Raw genomic sequence first — 19,019 nt, 5'->3', positions numbered from 1 at the left:
GTTAACTAGGATCTATTGCAGTGTGACAACATGGTACCACCGTGTTTAGATCAGAGATGGCCAACTAGGATCTATTGCAGTGTGACACCATAGTAACATGTTTAGACCAAAGATGGCCAACTAGGATCTATTGCAGTGTGACAACATGGCACCACCGTGTTTAGACCAGAGATGGCCAACTAGGATCTATTGCAGTGTGACAACATGGTACCACCGTGTTTAGACCAGAGATGGCCAACTAGGATCTATTGCAGGGTGACAACATGGTAACATGTTCAGACCAGAGATGGCCAACTAGGATCTATTGCAGTGTGACAACATGGTACCACCGTGTTTAGACCAGAGATGGCCAACTAGGATCTATTGCAGGGTGACAACATGGTACCACCGTGTTTAGACCAGAGATGGCCAACTAGGATCTATTGCAGTGTGACAACATGACACCACCGTGTTTAGACCAGAGATGGCCAACTAGGATCTTTTGCAGTGTGACACCATAGTAACATGTTTAGACCAGAGATGGCCAACTAGGACCTATTGCAGTGTGACAACATGGTAACATGTTTATACCAGAGATGGCCAACTAGGATCTATTGCAGTGTGACACCATGGTAACATGTTTAGACCAGAGATGGCCAACTAGGACCTATTGCAGTGTGACAACATGGTAACATGTTCAGACCAGAGATGGCCAACTAGGATCTATTGCAGTGTGACAACATGGCACCACCGTGTTTAGACCAGAGATGGCCAACTAGGATCTATTGCAATGTGACAACATGGTACCACCGTGTTTAGACCAGAGATGGCCAACTAGGATCTATTGCAGTGTGACACCATAGTAACATGTTTAGACCAGAGATGGCCAACTAGGACCTATTGCAGTGTGACAACATGGTAACATGTTTAGACCAGAGATGGCCAACTAGGATCTATTGCAGTGGGACAACATGGTACCACCGTGTTTAGACCAGAGATGGCCAACTAGGATCTATTGCAGTGTGACACCATAGTAACATGTTTAGACCAGAGATGGCCAACTAGGATCTATTGCAGTGGGACAACATGGTACCACCGTGTTTAGACCAGAGATGGCCAACTAGGATCTATTGCAGTGTGACAACATAGTAACGTGTTTAGACCAGAGATGGCCAACTAGGATCTATTGCAGTGGGACAACATGGTACCACCGTGTTTAGACCAGAGATGGCCAACTAGGATCTATTGCAGTGTGACACCATAGTAACATGTTTAGACCAGAGATGGCCAACTAGGATCTATTGCAGTGTGACAACATGGTACCACCGTGTTTAGACCAGAGATGGCCAACTAGGATCTATTGCAGGGTGACAACATGGTACCACCGTGTTTAGACCAGAGATGGCCAACTAGGATCTATTGCAGTGTGACAACATGACACCACCGTGTTTAGACCAGAGATGGCCAACTAGGATCTTTTGCAGTGTGACACCATAGTAACATGTTTAGACCAGAGATGGCCAACTAGGACCTATTGCAGTGTGACAACATGGTAACATGTTTAGACCAGAGATGGCCAACTAGGATCTATTGCAGTGTGACAACATGACACCACCGTGTTTAGACCAGAGATGGCCAACTAGGATCTATTGCAATGTGACAACATGGTAATATGTTCAGACCAGAGATGGCCAACTAGGATCTATTGCAATGTGACAACATGGTAACATGTTTAGACCAGAGGTGGCCAACTAGGATCTATTGCAATGTGACAACATGGTAACATGTTTAGACCAGAGATGGCCAACTAGGATCTATTGCAATGTGACAACATGGTAACATGTTCAGACCAGAGATGGCCAACTAGGACCTATTGCAGTGTGACACCATAGTAACATGTTTAGACCAGAGATGGCCAACTAGGATCTATTGCAGGGTGACAACATGGTACCACCGTGTTTAGACCAGAGATGGCCAACTAGGACCTATTGCAGTGTGACACCATAGTAACATGTTTAGACCAGAGATGGCCAACTAGGATCTATTGCAATGTGACAACATGGTAATATGTTCAGACCAGAGATGGCCAACTAGGATCTATTGCAGGGTGACAACATGGTACCAACGTGTTTAGACCAGAGATGGCCAACTAGGACCTATTGCAATGTGACAACATGGTAACATGTTCAGACCAGAGATGGCCAACTAGGACCTATTGCAATGTGACAACATGGTACCACGGTGTTTAGACCAGAGATGGCCAACTAGGACCTATTGCAGTGTGACACCATAGTAACATGCTTAGACCAGAGGTGGCCAACTAGGACCTATAGCAGAATGACACCATAGTAACACGTTTAGACTAGGGGTGGCCAACTTGGACCTACAGCAGAGTGACACCATGGTAACATGATTAAGCCTACACAGGCCAACTAGCAACTATGGCAGTGACACCATGGTAACATGTTGTAATTCAGGCTACAAGACTGTAGGCTTAATGACAATTGCCAAATGTCATTACACTATTTGGTGCTTTGTATAACATGTCTCTTTCCATTCATGAAATGGCGGGGACACAGTGCTCTGTTTGGATGCCGGAAACCATTAGGAGTGGACGAACGTACGCAGGTAGCCTACTACGTGAAGTGATGTGTTTGACAATAAGATCATGACTGGTTGTTCATGCCACATTAAAAGGACCAGTAAAACATTTCTACCGTTAAACGACATGTCTTTACTATTATGCCCATAAAAATAGAGACCCCTGAATGTCACGGTATAATTGACTCTGCCAGGTAAACCGGGTAGTCATTAAACCTCAAATAGAGCAAAAAGGGAAGTGGGATTGTTGACTCTCTTTATGGTCCTGGTTCTCAAGAAGCCCATACAGGTACCGTATCTTAGAGTAGGCTTGGTCTGTCTGCCATAAGACCATAATGATTTATGATCATTGATAGTGAAGGCGACAGGTGGCAGGCATGTTTTTACTGTTCACTTATTCAGTCAGTCATCAAAGTCAAACGTCTATTGTTCCTAGTTGCGTGTCCATAGTGTGTAGAGTTAAGCACTTAAGGTGTGTCTTTGAGCTGGCAGTATGTGACCTACAAATAGTAGGAGCACAAAGGTGTGTGTTGATTCTGTCTGTCTAACAGACGCAGAACAAAGTACATTTCCGCCCGGAGGCAGAATAAGACAATCTCTCTTTTTTTCTCCCTCACTTTGTTTTCCTTAGTTTTGGGCAGGAATCCAAATTCTTCATAACAGTCAGTAGATCATTAAAACCACAGCTGTGATACGCAAATCACATACAGTGTGGGGAGCCCACCTGACTCTCCCCACCACTCCCTCACACAGACCACACACTGTCAAACACAAACACAATTCCAAACCTAGCTCACCACACTAGCTCTTTAAACATGCTGTAGACTAACGCATGGAAAGAAACCATCAGCATTTACCATTAAGGGTGATGACTTACTTTACAGCAACGCCAGATAAGTATTTTTTTGTTTTTTTGTTAATCGGTTAGTCAGTTACACTGCATGTCTTTGTCACACAATGCACTTAAATTAGCTTAGAAATGTTACGTGAAATTATACAAAATGCACATAGTTGTTCAATCAGCTCTGGTTGGCAACCGTTTCAGCCAATCAGAGATTAAAGAATCAATCAATGAGAAGACTGCGTGCTATTGGGAACCACTCAGAAAGGAGCAAGGTGAGAACACACAGGGTGACAGAGGTAAAACACAGTCCACTATACAGGCCACAACCACATATGCAATCCTAATGACTAAAACAAACCATACCCCTAATCTAAGCGTTTTCATAAATGATCCAAATTCTACCATGACTTTGTCCTGCTCGAGTACGAATAACTAGCCAATCAGATGAGAGACTGGGTGGTTATAGCCCGTGGCATGGGCCTGTGTTATACTGTGTGTGAGGTCAGGTGAGGTCATGCAGATGTGGGGGCATCCAACTCACCTGGCACAGGTGTGCAACCATTCTCTAGGAGCAGAGAGGCATGCACAGAGCGAGAGAGTGAGTGAGAGAGTGAAAGTACAAAAAAAGTGAAGGAAAGGGAGGAGAGATGAGAGATGAGCATCGGTGAAAAAACAGTGGAGTCAGACGCTGAATACCAAACTGAAGACAGAAAGAAGACCGTGTTGATGGGAGGATGGGGGAGGTGAGGAGGGGGGAGGAGAGGAGGGAGGTACCTCTCGTTTGGCCAGGAGGACATTGGGGACGATGTGAGGGAGACAGCGACCCAACATCAGCATCACACTCTCCTCATTGTCTGCTATCCTCGACACCTGGAGAGAGAGAAAGAGGGGGAGAAAGAGTGAGTGAGAGAGAAATACCAAGACAGAAATTAGAAAAAAAATGCTGATTTTTTGTTGTTGTTGATATGTCACTGCTCTGAGGATTGCGTATTAAAATGGTTTCAGTAGTAGTATACTATACTCTTAAGATAGCTGACACTATGGTCATGTGACCGTGATTAGGGGTGACCTCTGACCTCTGCACCCAGACGACTGTCAGCTGACATCTTACAGAAGGACAGCAGGGCCTGCTGAAATGCCGGGGACAACTTCCTGTGGACGAGAAAAGACAAAAATACGAGAGTGAGAGTGAACAGGAATCAAGATGCTCATTCCAGTCAAGATAGATGGACAATCAGACTGTTTATTACGGACCACTGGCTCCATCTACAGGTCATTCTGAGTAACTAGACTTTATTTTCAGACTCACCTGTTGGGCTGGTCAAACACCACCATCCCTCTGCTCTTTAGCTTGGCATGGGGTTGTGAAGAGATGTGTGTAGGGTTACTGATGGTCTGAGTGGGGGGGTTGCTCTCAGTGGGGGGGTTATCAGGTTCTGAGGCGCCCCTGATATCCAGGTACTGACCGTTGTCCAGAGGGGGCTGGGGAGGGGTGGAAGAGAAGGGGGGGTTGGGCTGTAAGCCCTGGTCATGAGGAGTGGGGGACACTGTCCTTCTCAGGCTTTGGATCTCACTGGAGAAGAGAGGACAGAAACAAATAATTTCAAATAGCTGTAAAGTTCTGAAGGATTGCAGCCAACTGAATAGGCCATGGGTGGACAGAGAGCTGACTGATGAAATGCCAGTTCAAAGGGTAAAGGTCACATGGTGTGGCAGTAACATTTTCAATTAGCATCCACCTGTGACCACATAGTGTAGTGTAGAGCCATTACCCCATCCTGTCCCAACGCATGCGCACAAGCACACACACCTCTGTAGTTTCTTGATATAGTCGGCCAGACTCTGTTTCTCCTCGTTCAGTAGACTAATCTGATACTCCAACTCCTCAACTACCTCCGTCTGCTGCTGAAGGAGAGAGAAAACAGACAGAGAGAAGCCACAGAGAGACAGAGATAGAGAGAGGAGAGGAAAGAGAGAGGAGACAGAGAGAAACCACAGAGAGACAGAGATAGAGAGAGGAGAGGAAAGAGAGAGGAGACAGAGAGAAGCCACAGAGAGACAGAGATAGAGAGAGGAGAGGAAAGAGAGAGGAGACAGAGAGAAGCCACAGAGAGACAGAGATAGAGAGAGGAGAGGAAAGAGAGAGGAGACAGAGAGAAGCCAAAGACACAGAGATAGACAGGAAAGGATTTTAGTATACATTGCCAAAGGAGAAAAGGTGTGTAGACTAAATCAATAAGCTCTGTACCCAAAATCACACGGGTATGTAAACATTATGAGTGGCTGCAGAACACACATGATCACACCCAGAATTTTCCTCCCTCTCCCTCACCTGCTGTAAGAGATCAGATTTCTGGGTAATGTAGTTCCCAGTGAGCTCGCCTGACTCCACTCCCACGGCTACGTCCACGGTATTCCGCGGCGACGGAAGGGCGGAGCCACAGTTCCTGTAGATCTGTAATAGGTCAGGAGGCTTTGGAATGTTCAGGCCCACATCGTCCCACAACTCAAAGTCCTGAACAACCGAAAAAGATGGGATCATGATTATGTTCACTATATGGCATTTTGTGCCGCACTAAATGCACCCTGTTCAGGCCAACAACTCAAAGAAACAAACATTACCTGGTCATCATTTTCATCAGAGAATGTGATGGCCGACAGTTTGTATTCATTCTTTAATAAATATTCATTCACAAGGAAATTTAAGGCTCGCTTCTCTAGTGGGCGGATAGGTTCCTGAGGAAGAGGACAGAGGGAAATAAACCATGAATCAACTCGAAAAGTGAAGTTTCTCAACAAACTGTATTTTTTAAGAAACATTGTGTATTTGCTGCAGTGGTACTCCAAAAGTGAACTGTATACAGTTACTAGCAGAGTGTCTGGCCTACCTGAGTCTCAGGATGTGAACTGTATACAGTTACTAGCAGAGTGTCTGGCCTACCTGAGTCTCAGGATGTGAACTGTATACAGTTACTAGCAGAGTGTCTGGTCTACCTGAGTCTCAGGATGTGAGCTGTAGTTCTTGTTTCTCTCTTGAGTGTCGCTTTCTAGAAAGACAATAAAGCAACAGAACAGATGAACCCTTCCACCATTCAGTAAAACAGGGGAGGAGCTAGAGAGAATCTCCTTAGAAAGAGAGAGATGATAGAGGGATGAAATGGAGGAGTAGAAGTGTTAAGTACGCCACCTGCTGCCTGAGTCAAGTTGGTGCGTAGAGCCTGAATGGTCTCCTTGGCTTTCCGTAGCTCAAACTCCAGCACTGGACAGGAAGTGACATCACAACACACAGGAAGGAAGTGCATCCAACCAAGGAGAGGGAACAAACAAACAAACAAAAATATGGCCATGAAAAATGAAACAAAAAGAAACAAAAAGGAGATTGATTTGAAAACAGGAGACATGCAAACTATGGGGTCTAATGAACGCATGCAGCAGAGGATCCTGGGATAGCTGACTAAGGAATAGTGTCTAAGGGTTTACGTGTCTAAGGGTGCATCGAAAGAGTGTCAAGCGGCTACCTCTCCTCATCTCCTTTGCTTCTTCTGCACCGATCTGAAAACCCAGGATAGGTAGAAGCAATGTGGAGGACACTTTATGTGAATCTGCTTCCACCTATCCAGTTGTTTAAGATCAGTATAGACAGGAGTGAGAGAGAGCTGAAACCACTAATGGGATGCAGCCTAAATAATATGCTAATAGCTGTCTGACCAGGGATTGTACAATCAATAGATAAAAAAGTGAGTTCCAGGCTATGCAAAATATTGGACTCTGCTCAAATTTGAAGTGGAGCTTTTTGATTTGTGGTTGGTCAAATGTTAATACAGTATACTATTAGGCCTAAGCATAGGATGGATACTATAGCCGCTACTTACATACAGGAGAAAAACTAACATATGGATTGTAATTACATTATGCTACATTGAGAGGGCTCTAAAACCTCCTGTAAGAAGTCTATCAAGGACTACAGTAGTGAGATTCAATCAAATAACAAGTTCATGAGCAGGGAAACACTCCACAGGTTGCTCTTCAGACATGTTGAAGAAAACCACACAGGAGGAAGAGAAGCAATGGCGAGCAGAGAGGACATATTGCATGGCTGTGCACTGAAGATCTGCCGCTTCAGTAGTCTGACTCAGCGCCTGTTCAATTCTGTCCTAGTTAACGAGGTCCAGACAATACTTCCCAATGCAGATCAAGAGTACACAGGACGCAACAAAAGACAACAAAATGGAGAAAAAAACTGAAGAACCCCCCCAAAAAAGAAGGGGAAAAAACCAGGGGGGAAAAAAAGAGGCGAGCTGCTAGCCTGGATGGAGGGTTGTCCAGTATTGGGCCGGGGTTTGATCAGAACAGCCTGAAAACCCAGAGTCAGACAGCTGGGGGCGACATGTTGGGACGACGGAGGAGAGGCAGGTTTAGGGAGGAGATGCCGAATTGGAGGGATGGAGAGAGGGCAGGATGGAGGGAGGGCAGGATGTAGGGAGGGCAGGGTGGAAGAGTAGAGGGTCTGTGGTTGTGAAGAAGGGACCACAGGCTTGCTCTGCTGCATGGTTCCTGGAGAATTGTCCAGAACTTTCATCTTACAAAGCTAAAGGGTTGGAATTGACATTTGGCATTTTGGCATTGAGAAAAGAAAAGACAACAGGCCAATTAACAGTCATATAAAGAGATGAGGTTCTATGTGGAGCAGAGTATCCAGCATATCAGTTATAGTCATTTGCATCTTATTCACAGTACTGGTCTCTAGTCATCACATCCTGTCTGGCTAAATGTGGAGAACAAACACTAGAATGGGCTATATCATAGGCCTACATCGTTACAGAAATATCTGTGTAGTATAGCCCCTCCTGGATGGATACATTGGTCCTCTACTCGTCGTCTTGGTCAGTTCATCCCCTCTGATCTTTAACGTATTCATCGTCTTGGTCAGTTCATCCTCTCTGATCTTTAACGTATTCGTCGTCTAGGTCAGTTCATCCTCTCTGATCTGATCTTTAATGTATTCAGTCCATCCTCTCTGATCTTTAACGTATTCGTCGTCTTGGTCAGTTCATCCTCTTTGATCTTTTATGTATTCAGTCCATCCTCTCTGATCTTTAATGGATTCAGCGAAGATTAGCTGGTGGGTGTTGTGAGAAAAGCTTTTTTTTTTAAAGTGTGAATTTTCACAACATCCAGTGACACTGACAGGTCCTTTGAGGGAAAATAACACTGTCTCAATTACATCTGCTGCTTTATTTAAACCAGGATGGCTTAATAAGAGGAACATGAAATGGGTAGGTAAATCTGGAATGGAACCATAGTGATGTCATCATCAGTGAAGTTTATTTAACCAGGTAGGCCAGTTGAGAACAGGGCTCGTGTATACAGGGCTGGTGTGGCCTAATGATGCCATAAATGCTACTATGACATCAAAGAGCTGTAGTTACACTATGACATCATACAAGACTGTAGTTACACTGTGACATCATACAAGGCTGTAGCTACACTGTGACATCATACATGGCTGTAGTTACACCATGACATCATAAAGAAAAGGTCCTGTCTCTCCCTTCCCCTGCTCTTCTCTGTCTGTTGTCTGTCTCTCTCTTCCCCTGCTCTTCTCTGTCTGTTGTCTCTCCCTCCCTTCCCCTGCTCTTCTCTGTCTGTTGTCTGTCTCTCCCTCCCTTCCCCTGCTCTTCTCTGTCTGTTGTCTGTCTCTCCCTCCCTTCCCCTGCTCTTCTCTGTCTGTTGTCTGTCTCTCCCTTCCCCTGCTCTTCTCTGTCTGTTGTCTGTCTCTCCCTTCCCCTGCTCTTCTCTGTCTGTTGTCTGTCTCTCCCTTCCCCTGCTCTTCTCTGTCTGTTGTCTCTCCCTCCCTTCCCCTGCTCTTCTCTGTCTGTTGTCTGTCTCTCTCTTCCCCTGCTCTTCTCTGTCTGTTGTCTCTCCCTCCCTTCCCCTGCTCTTCTCTGTCTGTTGTCTGTCTCTCTCTTCCCCTGCTCTTCTCTGTCGGTTGTATGTCTCTCTCTTCTCCTGCTCTTCTCTGTCTGTTGTCTGTCTCTCCCTTCCCCTGCTCTTCTCTGTCTGTTGTATGTCTCTCCCTCCCTTCCCCTGCTCTTCTCTGTCTCTCCCTCCCTTCCCCTGCTCTTCTCTGTCTGTTGTCTGTCTCTCCCTTCCCCTGCTCTTCTCTGTCTTTTGTCTGTCTCTCCCTTCCCCTGCTCTTCTCTGTCTTTTGTCTGTCTCTCCCTTCCCCTGCTCTTCTCTGTCTCTCCCTCTCTTCCCCTGCTCTTCTCTGTCTGTTGTCTGTCTCTCTCTTCCCCTGCTCTTCTCTGTCTGTTGTCTGTCTCTCCCTTCCCCTGCTCTTCTCTGTCTTTTGTCCGTCTCTCCCTTCCCCTGCTCTTCTCTGTCTTTTGTCCGTCTCTCCCTTCCCCTGCTCTTCTCTGTCTGTTGTCTGTCTCTCCCTTCCCCTGCTCTTCTCTGTCTTTTGTCCGTCTCTCCCTTCCCCTGCTCTTCTCTGTCTTTTGTCCGTCTCTCTCTTCCCCTGCTCTTCTCTGTCTGTTGTCTGTCTCTCTCTCTTCCCCTGCTCTTCTCTGTCTGTTGTCTGTCTCTCCCTTCCCTGCTCTTCTCTGTCCCTCCCTTCCCCTGCTCTTCTCTGTCTTTTGTCTGTCTCTCCCTTCCCCTGCTCTTCTCTGTCTGTTGTCTGTCTCTCCCTCCCCCTGCTCTTCTCTGTCTGTTGTCTGTCCCTCCCTTCCCCTGCTCTTCTCTGTCTGTTGTCTGTCCCTCCCTTCCCCTGCTCTTCTCTGTCTGTTGTCTGTCTCGCTCTTCCCCTGCTCTTCTCTGTCTGTTGTCTGTCTCTCCTTTTCTCTGATTCTCTTCTGCATGTCCATCTCTCAGCCTCTGTCCGGTCAGGACATGACAGGTACGCCTCGTCTTACCTGCCACCCTCTCGTCCGACTCCCGGTTCCCATCATCAGAGTAACGAGCGAAGTCTAGAGAGTCCAATGTGCTGATGCTGCCCGCTCGGTCTGACGGGAGAGACACAGAGAGCGGTAAATCAATCAATGAATCAATTTATATTTTACCTCACCTTTATTTAACCAGGTAGGCCAGTTGAGAACAAGTTCTCAATTACAACTGCGACCTGGCCAAGGTAAAGCAAAGCAGTGCAACACAAACAACACGGAGTTACACATGGAATAAACAAACATAGTCAATAACACAATAGAAATATCTGTACACAGTGTGTGCAAATGAAGTAAGGAGGTAAGGCAATAAATAGGCCAATAGTGGCGAAGTAATTACAATTTAGCAATTTACACTGGAGTGATATATGTGCAGATGAGGATGCGAAAGTAGAAATACTGGTGTGCAAAAGAGCAGAAGAACAAAAACAAAATATGGGGATGAGGTAGGTAGTTGGTTGGATGGGCTATTTACAGATGGGCTGTGTACAGCTGCAGCGATCGGTAAGCTGTTATGACAGCTGACGCTTAAAGTTTGTGAGGGAGATATAAGTCTCCAACTTTTCGATTTTTACAATTCGTTCCAGTCATTGGCAGCAGAGAACTGGAAGGAAAGGCGGCCAAAGAGGTGTTGACTTTGGGGATGACCAGTGAAATATACCTGCTGGAGCGCATGCTACGTGTGGGTGTTGCTATGGTGACCAGTGAGCTGAGATAAGGCGGAGCTTTACCAAGCAAAGACTTATAGATGACCTGGAGCCAGTGGGTTTGGCGAAGAATAAATAGCGAGTACCAGCCAATGAGGGCATATAGGTCGCAGTGGTGGGTAGTATATGCGGCTTTGGTGAATAAACGGATGGCACTGTGATAGACTACATCCAGTTTGCTGAGTAGAACGTTGGAGGCTATTTTGTAAATGACATCGTCGAAGTCAAGGATCGGTAGGATAGTCAGTTATACGAGGGTTGTTTGGCAGCATGAGTGAAGGAGGCTTTGTTCCGGAATAGGAAGCCAATTCTAGATTTAACTTTGGATTGGAGATGCTTAATGTGAGTCTGGAAGGAGAATTTACAGTCTAGCCAGACACCTAGGTATTTATAGTTGTCCACATATTCTAAGTCAGAACCGTCCAGAGTAGTGATGGTAGTCGGGCGGGCGGGTGCGGGCAGCGATCGGTTGAAGAGCATGCATTTAGTTTTACTAGCGTTTAAAAACAGTTGGAGGCCACGGAAGGAGTGTTGTATGGCGTTGAAGCTCATTTGGAGGTTTGTTAACACAGTGTCCAAAGAAGGGCCAGATGTATACAGAATGGTGTCGTCTGCGTAGAGGTGGATCAAAGAATCACCCGCAGCAAGAGCGACATCACTGATATATACAGAGAAAAGAGTCGGCCCGAGAATTGATCGGCCCGAGAATCAATGCTAAACAGCCTATTCATTAACAGAGCCTCCAGTGATTATTACAGTATTCACCTCATCACCTTGACTATAAACAGCTTGGGAGAAATCATAACAGAATATAAACCAAACACTATATGTGGAGACAGGAGAGAACATAGGGGTAGACTCAGCATCCAAACCGGTTAGTTTTCTATGCAATAGATCATCATGGTTTCAGAAACATACCTAAACAATACAAATGTAGATCTAGATCTACAGTCATGGCCAAAAGTTTTGAGAATGACACAAATATTAATTTTCACAAAGTTTGCTGCTTCGGTGTCTTTAGATATTTTTGTCAGATGTTACTATGGAATACTGAAGTACAATTACAAGCATTTCATAAGTGTCAAAGGATTTTATTGACAATTACATGAAGTTGATGCAAAGAGTCAATATTTGCAGTGTTGACCCTTCTTTTTCAAGACCTCTGCAAACCACCCTGGCATGCTGTCAATTAACTTCTGGGCCACATCCTGACTGATGGCAGCCCATTCTTGCATAATCAATGCTTGGAGTTTGTCAGAATTTGTTTGTCCACCCGCCTCTTGAGGATTGCCCACAAGTTCTCAATGGAATTAAGGTCTGGGTAGTTTCCTGGCCATGGACCCAAAATATTGATGTTTTGTTCCCCGAGCCACTTAGTTATCACTTTTGCCTTATGGCAAGGTGCTTCATCATGCTAGAAAAGGCATTGTTCGTCACCAAACTGTTCCTGGATGGTTGGGAGAAGTTGCTCTCGGAGGATGTGTTGGTACCATTCTTTATTCATGGCTGTGTTCTTAGGCAAAATTGTGAGTGAGCTCACTCCCTTGGCAGAGAAGCAACCCCACACATGAATGGTCTCAGGATGCTTTACTGTTGGCATGACACAGGACTGATGGTAGCGCTCACCTTGTCTTCTCCGGACAAGCTTTTTTCCGGATGCCTCAAACAATCGGAAAGGGGATTCATCAGAGAAAATGACTTTACCCCAGTCCTCAGCAGTCCAATCCCTGTACCTTTTGCAGAATATCAGTCTGTCCCTGATGTTTTTCCTGGAGAGAAGTGGCTTCTTTGCTGCCCTTCTTGACACCAGGCCATCCTCCAAAAGTCTTCGCCTGATTGTGCGTGCAGATGCACTCACACCTGCCTGCTGCCATTCCTGAGCAAGCTCTGTCCTGGTGGTGCCACGATCCCGCAGCTGAATCAAATTTAGGAGATGGTCCTGGCGCTTACTGGACTTTCTTGGGCGCCCTGAAGCCTTCTTCACAACAATTGAACCGCTCTCCTTGAAGTTCTTGATGATCCGATAAATAGTTGATTTACGTGCAATCTTACTGGCAGCAATATCCTTGCCTGTGAAGCCCTTTTTGTGCAAAGCAATGATGACGGCACGTGTTTCCTTGCAGGTAATCATGGTTGACAGAGCAAGAACAATGATTCCAAGCACCACCCTCCTTTTGAAGCTTCCAGTCTGTTATTCGAACTCAATCAGCATGACAGGGTGATCTCCAGCCTTGTCCTCGTCAACACTCACACCTGTGTTAACGAGAGAATCACTGACATGATGTCAGCTGGTCCTTTTGTGGCAGGGCTGAAATGCAGTGGAAATTTGGGGGGATTCAGTTCATTTGCATGGCAAAGTGGGACTTTGCAATTAATTGCAATTCATCTGATCACTCTTCATAGCATTCTGGAGTATATGCAAATTGCCATCATACAAACTGAGGCAGCAGACTTTGTGAAAATTAATATTTGTGTCATTCTCAAAACTTTTGGCCACGACTGTAGAATGTGATAACTCTTGTTTCAGTGAGTGACAGGGCTAGCTATCCTTCTAGTAACCTCATATACCTGTCCAACCGTATAGCCTACCATTCACTCCCATCTCAACACAGATAGCATATCGAAAGCAAAAGGAGAGATGACCATTCATTTTGAGAGTAAGACTGAACTACCCTGTAGTGAGTAGGATTGTATGGTATTGAAAAGCTGAGCTATTCTTCCCTAAGGCCTACCCCTCCTCCTCTCCTTACCAAACCAGAGGGGATGTTCCAAGTTCAGGTGATTACACTGCGCCGGTCCTCCATCCCTCCCTCCCTCTCTGCAGTTCACTCATATCAAAAGGCAGAGTGCGTGTGTGTGTGTGTGTGTGTGTGTGTGTGTGTGTGTGTAGGCCTTCTCAAGCTCCATGTATGGTTCTAGGCCTGGCTGGCCCAACAGCTGTCTGACTACAGGAGACTCCTCACCTCTATACCCACTGACAGGGAGGTGAAGAACAGTGACACAAATTGTATTTTGTAAATTGTGTGTATGCAGAGCTCCCTTGCAAAAGAGACGTTGGTCTCAATGGGACTCCCTGTTCAAATAAAGTCTCAAAACAGAGGCAATATAACAATAGATGTTTTCTACAGCGTGGATTATCAGGTACACAGACAGTGTAGGCCTACAGACTGAGATGTGGATGCGCACGCACGCATGCACTGACGCACGCACGCACACACGCACACACACACACAAGGTAGAGGTGAGCAGGAGCTCAGACAGTCAGGCCAGAACAGAAACAGGTTGAGCAGAGGCAAACATCCCACAGTGTGATTCATCAGCATCTCAAAACCCTGCAGCAAATCTGTGTCTGTGTGTTTTCTTCTTACTGCCTGTATGTTTAAGTGAGTGATTTCTTCTAACGGATTAAGGGTGTGTGTTCTTCTTGATCTGTGTGAGCAAGTGTGTGCTTGACTGCATGTACCTGCTAGTGCCAAAGAGAGCAGGGTAGTAGGATAGCCCTAAGCTAAGTCTTTTAAGGAACAGAGTGGCTAGCTAAAATTAATGCTAACACCTTAGTCTCTGATTGAGCTGAGAGTTGAGCAAGCAGACTGTAGCAACATGCTAATCAGCTAGCTACAGAGGAGAAAACAATGAGCTGGGTAGAGAGAAAGAGAGAGTGGGCGAGAGAAGCATTGTGTAAATGGGTGGTGGCGTCCAGCTACTCTAGCTCGATGAATAGCCTAACCACCCCCTGAGTCTTCAGAACCTGAAGACTTGTATTAGCTCCTGGAATTAGGTCTAATGCTTAGGCTTCAGCTCAGTGGGCCATGGTGTTGAGTTGTGCAGCGAGAGGCCTGCTGCAGGTGACCAGAGCAGCATGCTAGCTGCCAAGTCTGTTAAATTAGCAGAAAGCTAGCCAGATCATAATATTATGGGAGTGCTAACAGCAACAAGTGACCGTTATGATGCCTAGACCTGTATGAGACAGCTTCTTTACCCAGTGACCATGCAACACATTTTCCTATAATTTCCCATATGCTCCCGACATGGTGCATGACACCTGTCAGTTTTAAATGATGTGGCATCAAATTGAGCTTCTAATATACAATGTTAGAACATCAACTGCCTCTTCTTTAGTTTTACTACTGGATCTTCAACCCCTCATTAACAAATCCATCAAATCAATGTGATTGTATTTGTGTACAGTCCTGACCAAAACCTGGAAAGAGCAAGCAGAGTGGACAGTGGCAAAGAACCCCCCCCCCCCCCCCCCCCCTGGGCTGTAGGCCTATTGTCTCGATTAGGGACAGGCCCTCAAGCTGTCCCCGTCTCTCTCATCTATTTTCCTGTTTATCAGTGAAGTTAACACAATAGAGGACAGGCTGAGTCCCTCATCATCCTGTTCTTAAGATCAGATGTAGGATCAGCTTACCCCTCACCAAATACTAACCTTAATAATGTGGAGTGAAATTCTAACGGGGGAAAATTCTATGGGAAACTTCCTCCTACTCGGTTCTAAAAGTTGACATAGATAATAGACGTGTGGTGTTTCACCTAGGATTGTTTTCAGCAGCGATGGCAGAGTTAGTGGGGAGTATTCCTGCAGGGAGAGCATACATCTACATGATAATTTTTTTTTAAATGTGTGCCTCTCTGCTAAATGCATATAGGGCAACACTGGGTGTGGCTGCCTGGAGTACCATATGCCACTGCTGTTCTCAGGTCTTTTGCAAAAGCCCCCACCCATTCGTAAAGAGAAATGCCCCCTGGGATACCTTAGTCCTCAAGATCCACAACAACCGGCGAGGTGCCAGACAGACAGAGGCAATTAGGCCTAGCCATGCGCTGAACAATGGCAGCTATAGATAGAGGCTATTAGGCCTAGCCATGCGCTGAACAATGGCAGCTATAGATAGAGGCTATTAGGCCTAGCCATGCGCTGAACAATGGCAGCTATAGATAGAGGCTATTAGGCCTAGCCATGCGCTGAACAATGGCAGCTATAGATAGAGGCTATTAGGCCTAGCCATGCGCTGAACAATGGCAGCTATAGATAGAGGCAATTAGGCCTAGCCATGCGCTGAACAATGGCAGCTATAGATAGAGGCTATTAGGCCTAGCCATGCGCTGAACAATGGCAGCTATAGATAGAGGCAATTAGGCCTAGCCATGCGCTGAACAATGGCAGCTATAGATAGAGGCTATTAGGCCTAGCAATGCGCTGAACAATGGCAGCTATAGATAGAGGCTATTAGGCCTAGCCATGCGCTGAACAATGGCAGCTATAGATAGAGGCTATTAGGCCTAGCCATGCGCTGAACAATGGCAGCTATAGATAGAGGCTATTAGGCCTAGCCATGCGCTGAACAATGGCAGCTATAGATAGAGGCTATTAGGCCTAGCCATGCGCTGAACAATGGCAGCTATAGATAGAGGCTATTAGGCCTAGCCATGCGCTGAACAATGGCAGCTATAGATAGAGGCTATTAGGCCTAGCAATGCGCTGAACAATGGCAGCTATAGATAGAGGCTATTAGGCCTAGCCATGCGCTGAACAATGGCAGCTATAGATAGAGGCTATTAGGCCTAGCCATGCGCTGAACAATGGCAGCTATAGATAGAGGCTATTAGGCCTAGCCATGCGCTGAACAATGGCAGCTATAGATAGAGGCTATTTGGCTACATGAATGTAAATACTTCTATCATGACAAGCATCCTTCCTCCCTCCCAAAACAGCCTTATCACTGACCTCACATGACTGGGCTGGTGAAGGCTTTGTAATGGAACCCCTGCTTTCACCTATCCAGTTGCGTTAGATCAGGTAGGAAGGAAAGTGGGAGGCACATCACACAATGATGGAAATGTAGTTTACACAGCTCAGGCCACTGTTCTTATCGTAGCTTTTATCAGTAGAAAAGGATGCAAAATTGCTAATTAGGCCATACCACTTGATTGTACCTGCAACAGTAGAACACAGAATACACAGATCTGGGCTAGGCATACACATGCATTCCTGTGTTTAGTGATGGAAATGCCCTTAAGATTTGGGGCAGTTGAATGTGCGGTTTGATGTTGCAGTAGCAGTTGTGGTGGTGCACCAATTTGTCAGCAAACTGTTTGTGTTGTGTTGTGTGTCTCAAATCTATGCCGTAGAAGAGGGAAGAGGACAAATACCACAGAAGGAGACACACCTCTATCTACGCATAGGGCAGCGCACAATTGGCCCAGCATCGTCCGGGTTTGACCGGTATTGTAAATGAATTTGTTCTTAACTGACTTGCCTAGTTAAATAAAGGGTAAATAAAAAAATTTAATAAAAAAAACTTCTAGGAATAATTATTTACAACCTGTAGGCCAGGTGGATGCATTATGTACTGTAGCCAACTCTTCTACCATAGTCATGCTGAATGAACAGAGAGAGGAGTCATAATACCATGTACTACTGTGTAATACCAATGTAATGATGGTTCTAACAATGATCAAGATGCCTAAGTCCATCATCTAGGCCTACAGACAGCTACAGGCAGTTAGAGAGACAGGCCTAGGTAGTGTTGGAGCAGCACAGCACCATGTATAGCCATCTTTAGCAGCAGCTTACATGATATCATGATGCAAATATCTCAATTACTACACTATATAGAAGGTGCCAGGCATCATTTGCACATCAATGTCTGATAGGCCTTTTCAGGTCGCCAGCTATACATGGTCACTACTATTCTGGTTGCACCTGTTCCAAGCCAGCTGGCACCTAGGCTAAGGGAGAAACTCACCACACAGCAGGTAACAAAGGTAGGTGCGCTAATTCTCCTTGATTAGTGAATAATCATGATCACGGTGAAGTTTCCACTGTTAGCCAGTTAGAGAGAAAGACGGGTGTCGTATCGAATGTCGTTTACTCTGTTTAACCAGACCAATGTTGGCTGACAAGCACAGTACGAGCTGTAGGCTACCTGCTATAACGTTAGTGTACCAGCATTGTTTCTCCATTGAATAATATACTGTCAGGGAGCTAACTAGCGCACACAGCTAGTTATATTATAATGCATTGGGTTGTTAGCTAGTAAGGTTAGCTAATAGCTAACTAGCTACTTACTTAGCGGTCCCCCTGGTCCCAGTCCTTGGTCTTTACAAGCGGGCGGAGTGCCGGTTTGCCTCTCGAAGTTGCCCGGGTTGGAGAAATAATCACGCAACCGCGGAAGCTCCCTCCCTGATTCCAACAGTTCGGTATGAAACTCAAGGGCCGTGAGGATGTAATGATCCCGTATTAGCTGAGCAGCGATCACATCTACCGATACCCGGGTCTCTGCCAAGGCAACTGTCATAGCGGCAGCTGCGACCGATACCGAGATGCCTTCCACACTGGGGCTGGTCCGGGTGCTGGACACTAAAAGGGCCGGGGGCTCGACGTCCGCTTGCGGAGAGAATGGGTTGTTGGACGAGGGGCCTTGCGTTCCAACGCTAGAGCTCTTTTCGATGTGAACACCGTCCTCTGCTCTCTGATCTGCCTCATCTTCAGAATCACTCAGATTAAACGGGTTGACGTTACCCGCCGCCATTTTCCTACTATAAAGATTTGAGTAGCAAGCTAGCTAGCTAGCTTAGAATTGGACCCGTCTTCCTGGACGGATGGCTAGCTAGAAGGCTAGCTGGCTGAACCCTTCCTTCCTCGATCGACATGAAAAGGGGTGAATGCAGGGTAGAGTTTGGTTGAATGTAATTTCAACACCCGCCTTCTCCATGTAATAGCGGGATTGGATTGGATACGGGAGTTTTTAGGGAGAAACTGGGCAGGGCAGGAGCTTTGACAGCTGACAGCATCGGTTTGACAGCTAGCTAACCTTGCCGGAAAGTGATACTTTTCTCACCATCACTAAAATAAAGCATGGATGGATGGACGGACCATTGCTATATAGTTATAACCATGTTAATCCCTAATAGCGACTATGACCTATTTCATTTCTGTAGCCG

General features: G+C 46.0%; 1 protein-coding gene across 3 annotated transcripts in view; it reads right to left on the bottom strand.

The window, feature by feature from the left end:
* The window catches only part of relch (RAB11 binding and LisH domain, coiled-coil and HEAT repeat containing), a 61,629-nt gene extending 42,885 nt beyond the window's left edge, over positions 1-18,744 (bottom strand). For 2 of the 3 annotated variants that reach the window (XM_038972759.1, XM_038972760.1), the window contains exons 1-10: positions 18,145-18,744; positions 10,336-10,425; positions 6,612-6,683; positions 6,419-6,471; positions 6,047-6,160; positions 5,757-5,939; positions 5,235-5,329; positions 4,734-4,997; positions 4,501-4,576; positions 4,199-4,294 (exon numbers count right to left, since the gene is read on the bottom strand). In XM_038972759.1, the coding sequence (XP_038828687.1) occupies positions 4,199-4,294; positions 4,501-4,576; positions 4,734-4,997; positions 5,235-5,329; positions 5,757-5,939; positions 6,047-6,160; positions 6,419-6,471; positions 6,612-6,683; positions 10,336-10,425; positions 18,145-18,607 (1,506 nt within the window). In that variant the 5' untranslated portion in view covers positions 18,608-18,744. The remainder of the gene's footprint in view (positions 1-4,198; positions 4,295-4,500; positions 4,577-4,733; positions 4,998-5,234; positions 5,330-5,756; positions 5,940-6,046; positions 6,161-6,418; positions 6,472-6,611; positions 6,684-10,335; positions 10,426-18,144) is intronic. The other variant, XM_038972761.1, reaches the window with a different exon arrangement.
* Positions 18,745-19,019: the final 275 nt, after the last annotated feature.

Source organism: Salvelinus namaycush, chromosome 33 (genome assembly GCF_016432855.1).
Source record: "Salvelinus namaycush isolate Seneca chromosome 33, SaNama_1.0, whole genome shotgun sequence".
Lineage (NCBI taxonomy): Eukaryota > Metazoa > Chordata > Actinopteri > Salmoniformes > Salmonidae > Salvelinus > Salvelinus namaycush.
This window is presented reverse-complemented; position numbering and strand designations above follow the sequence as displayed.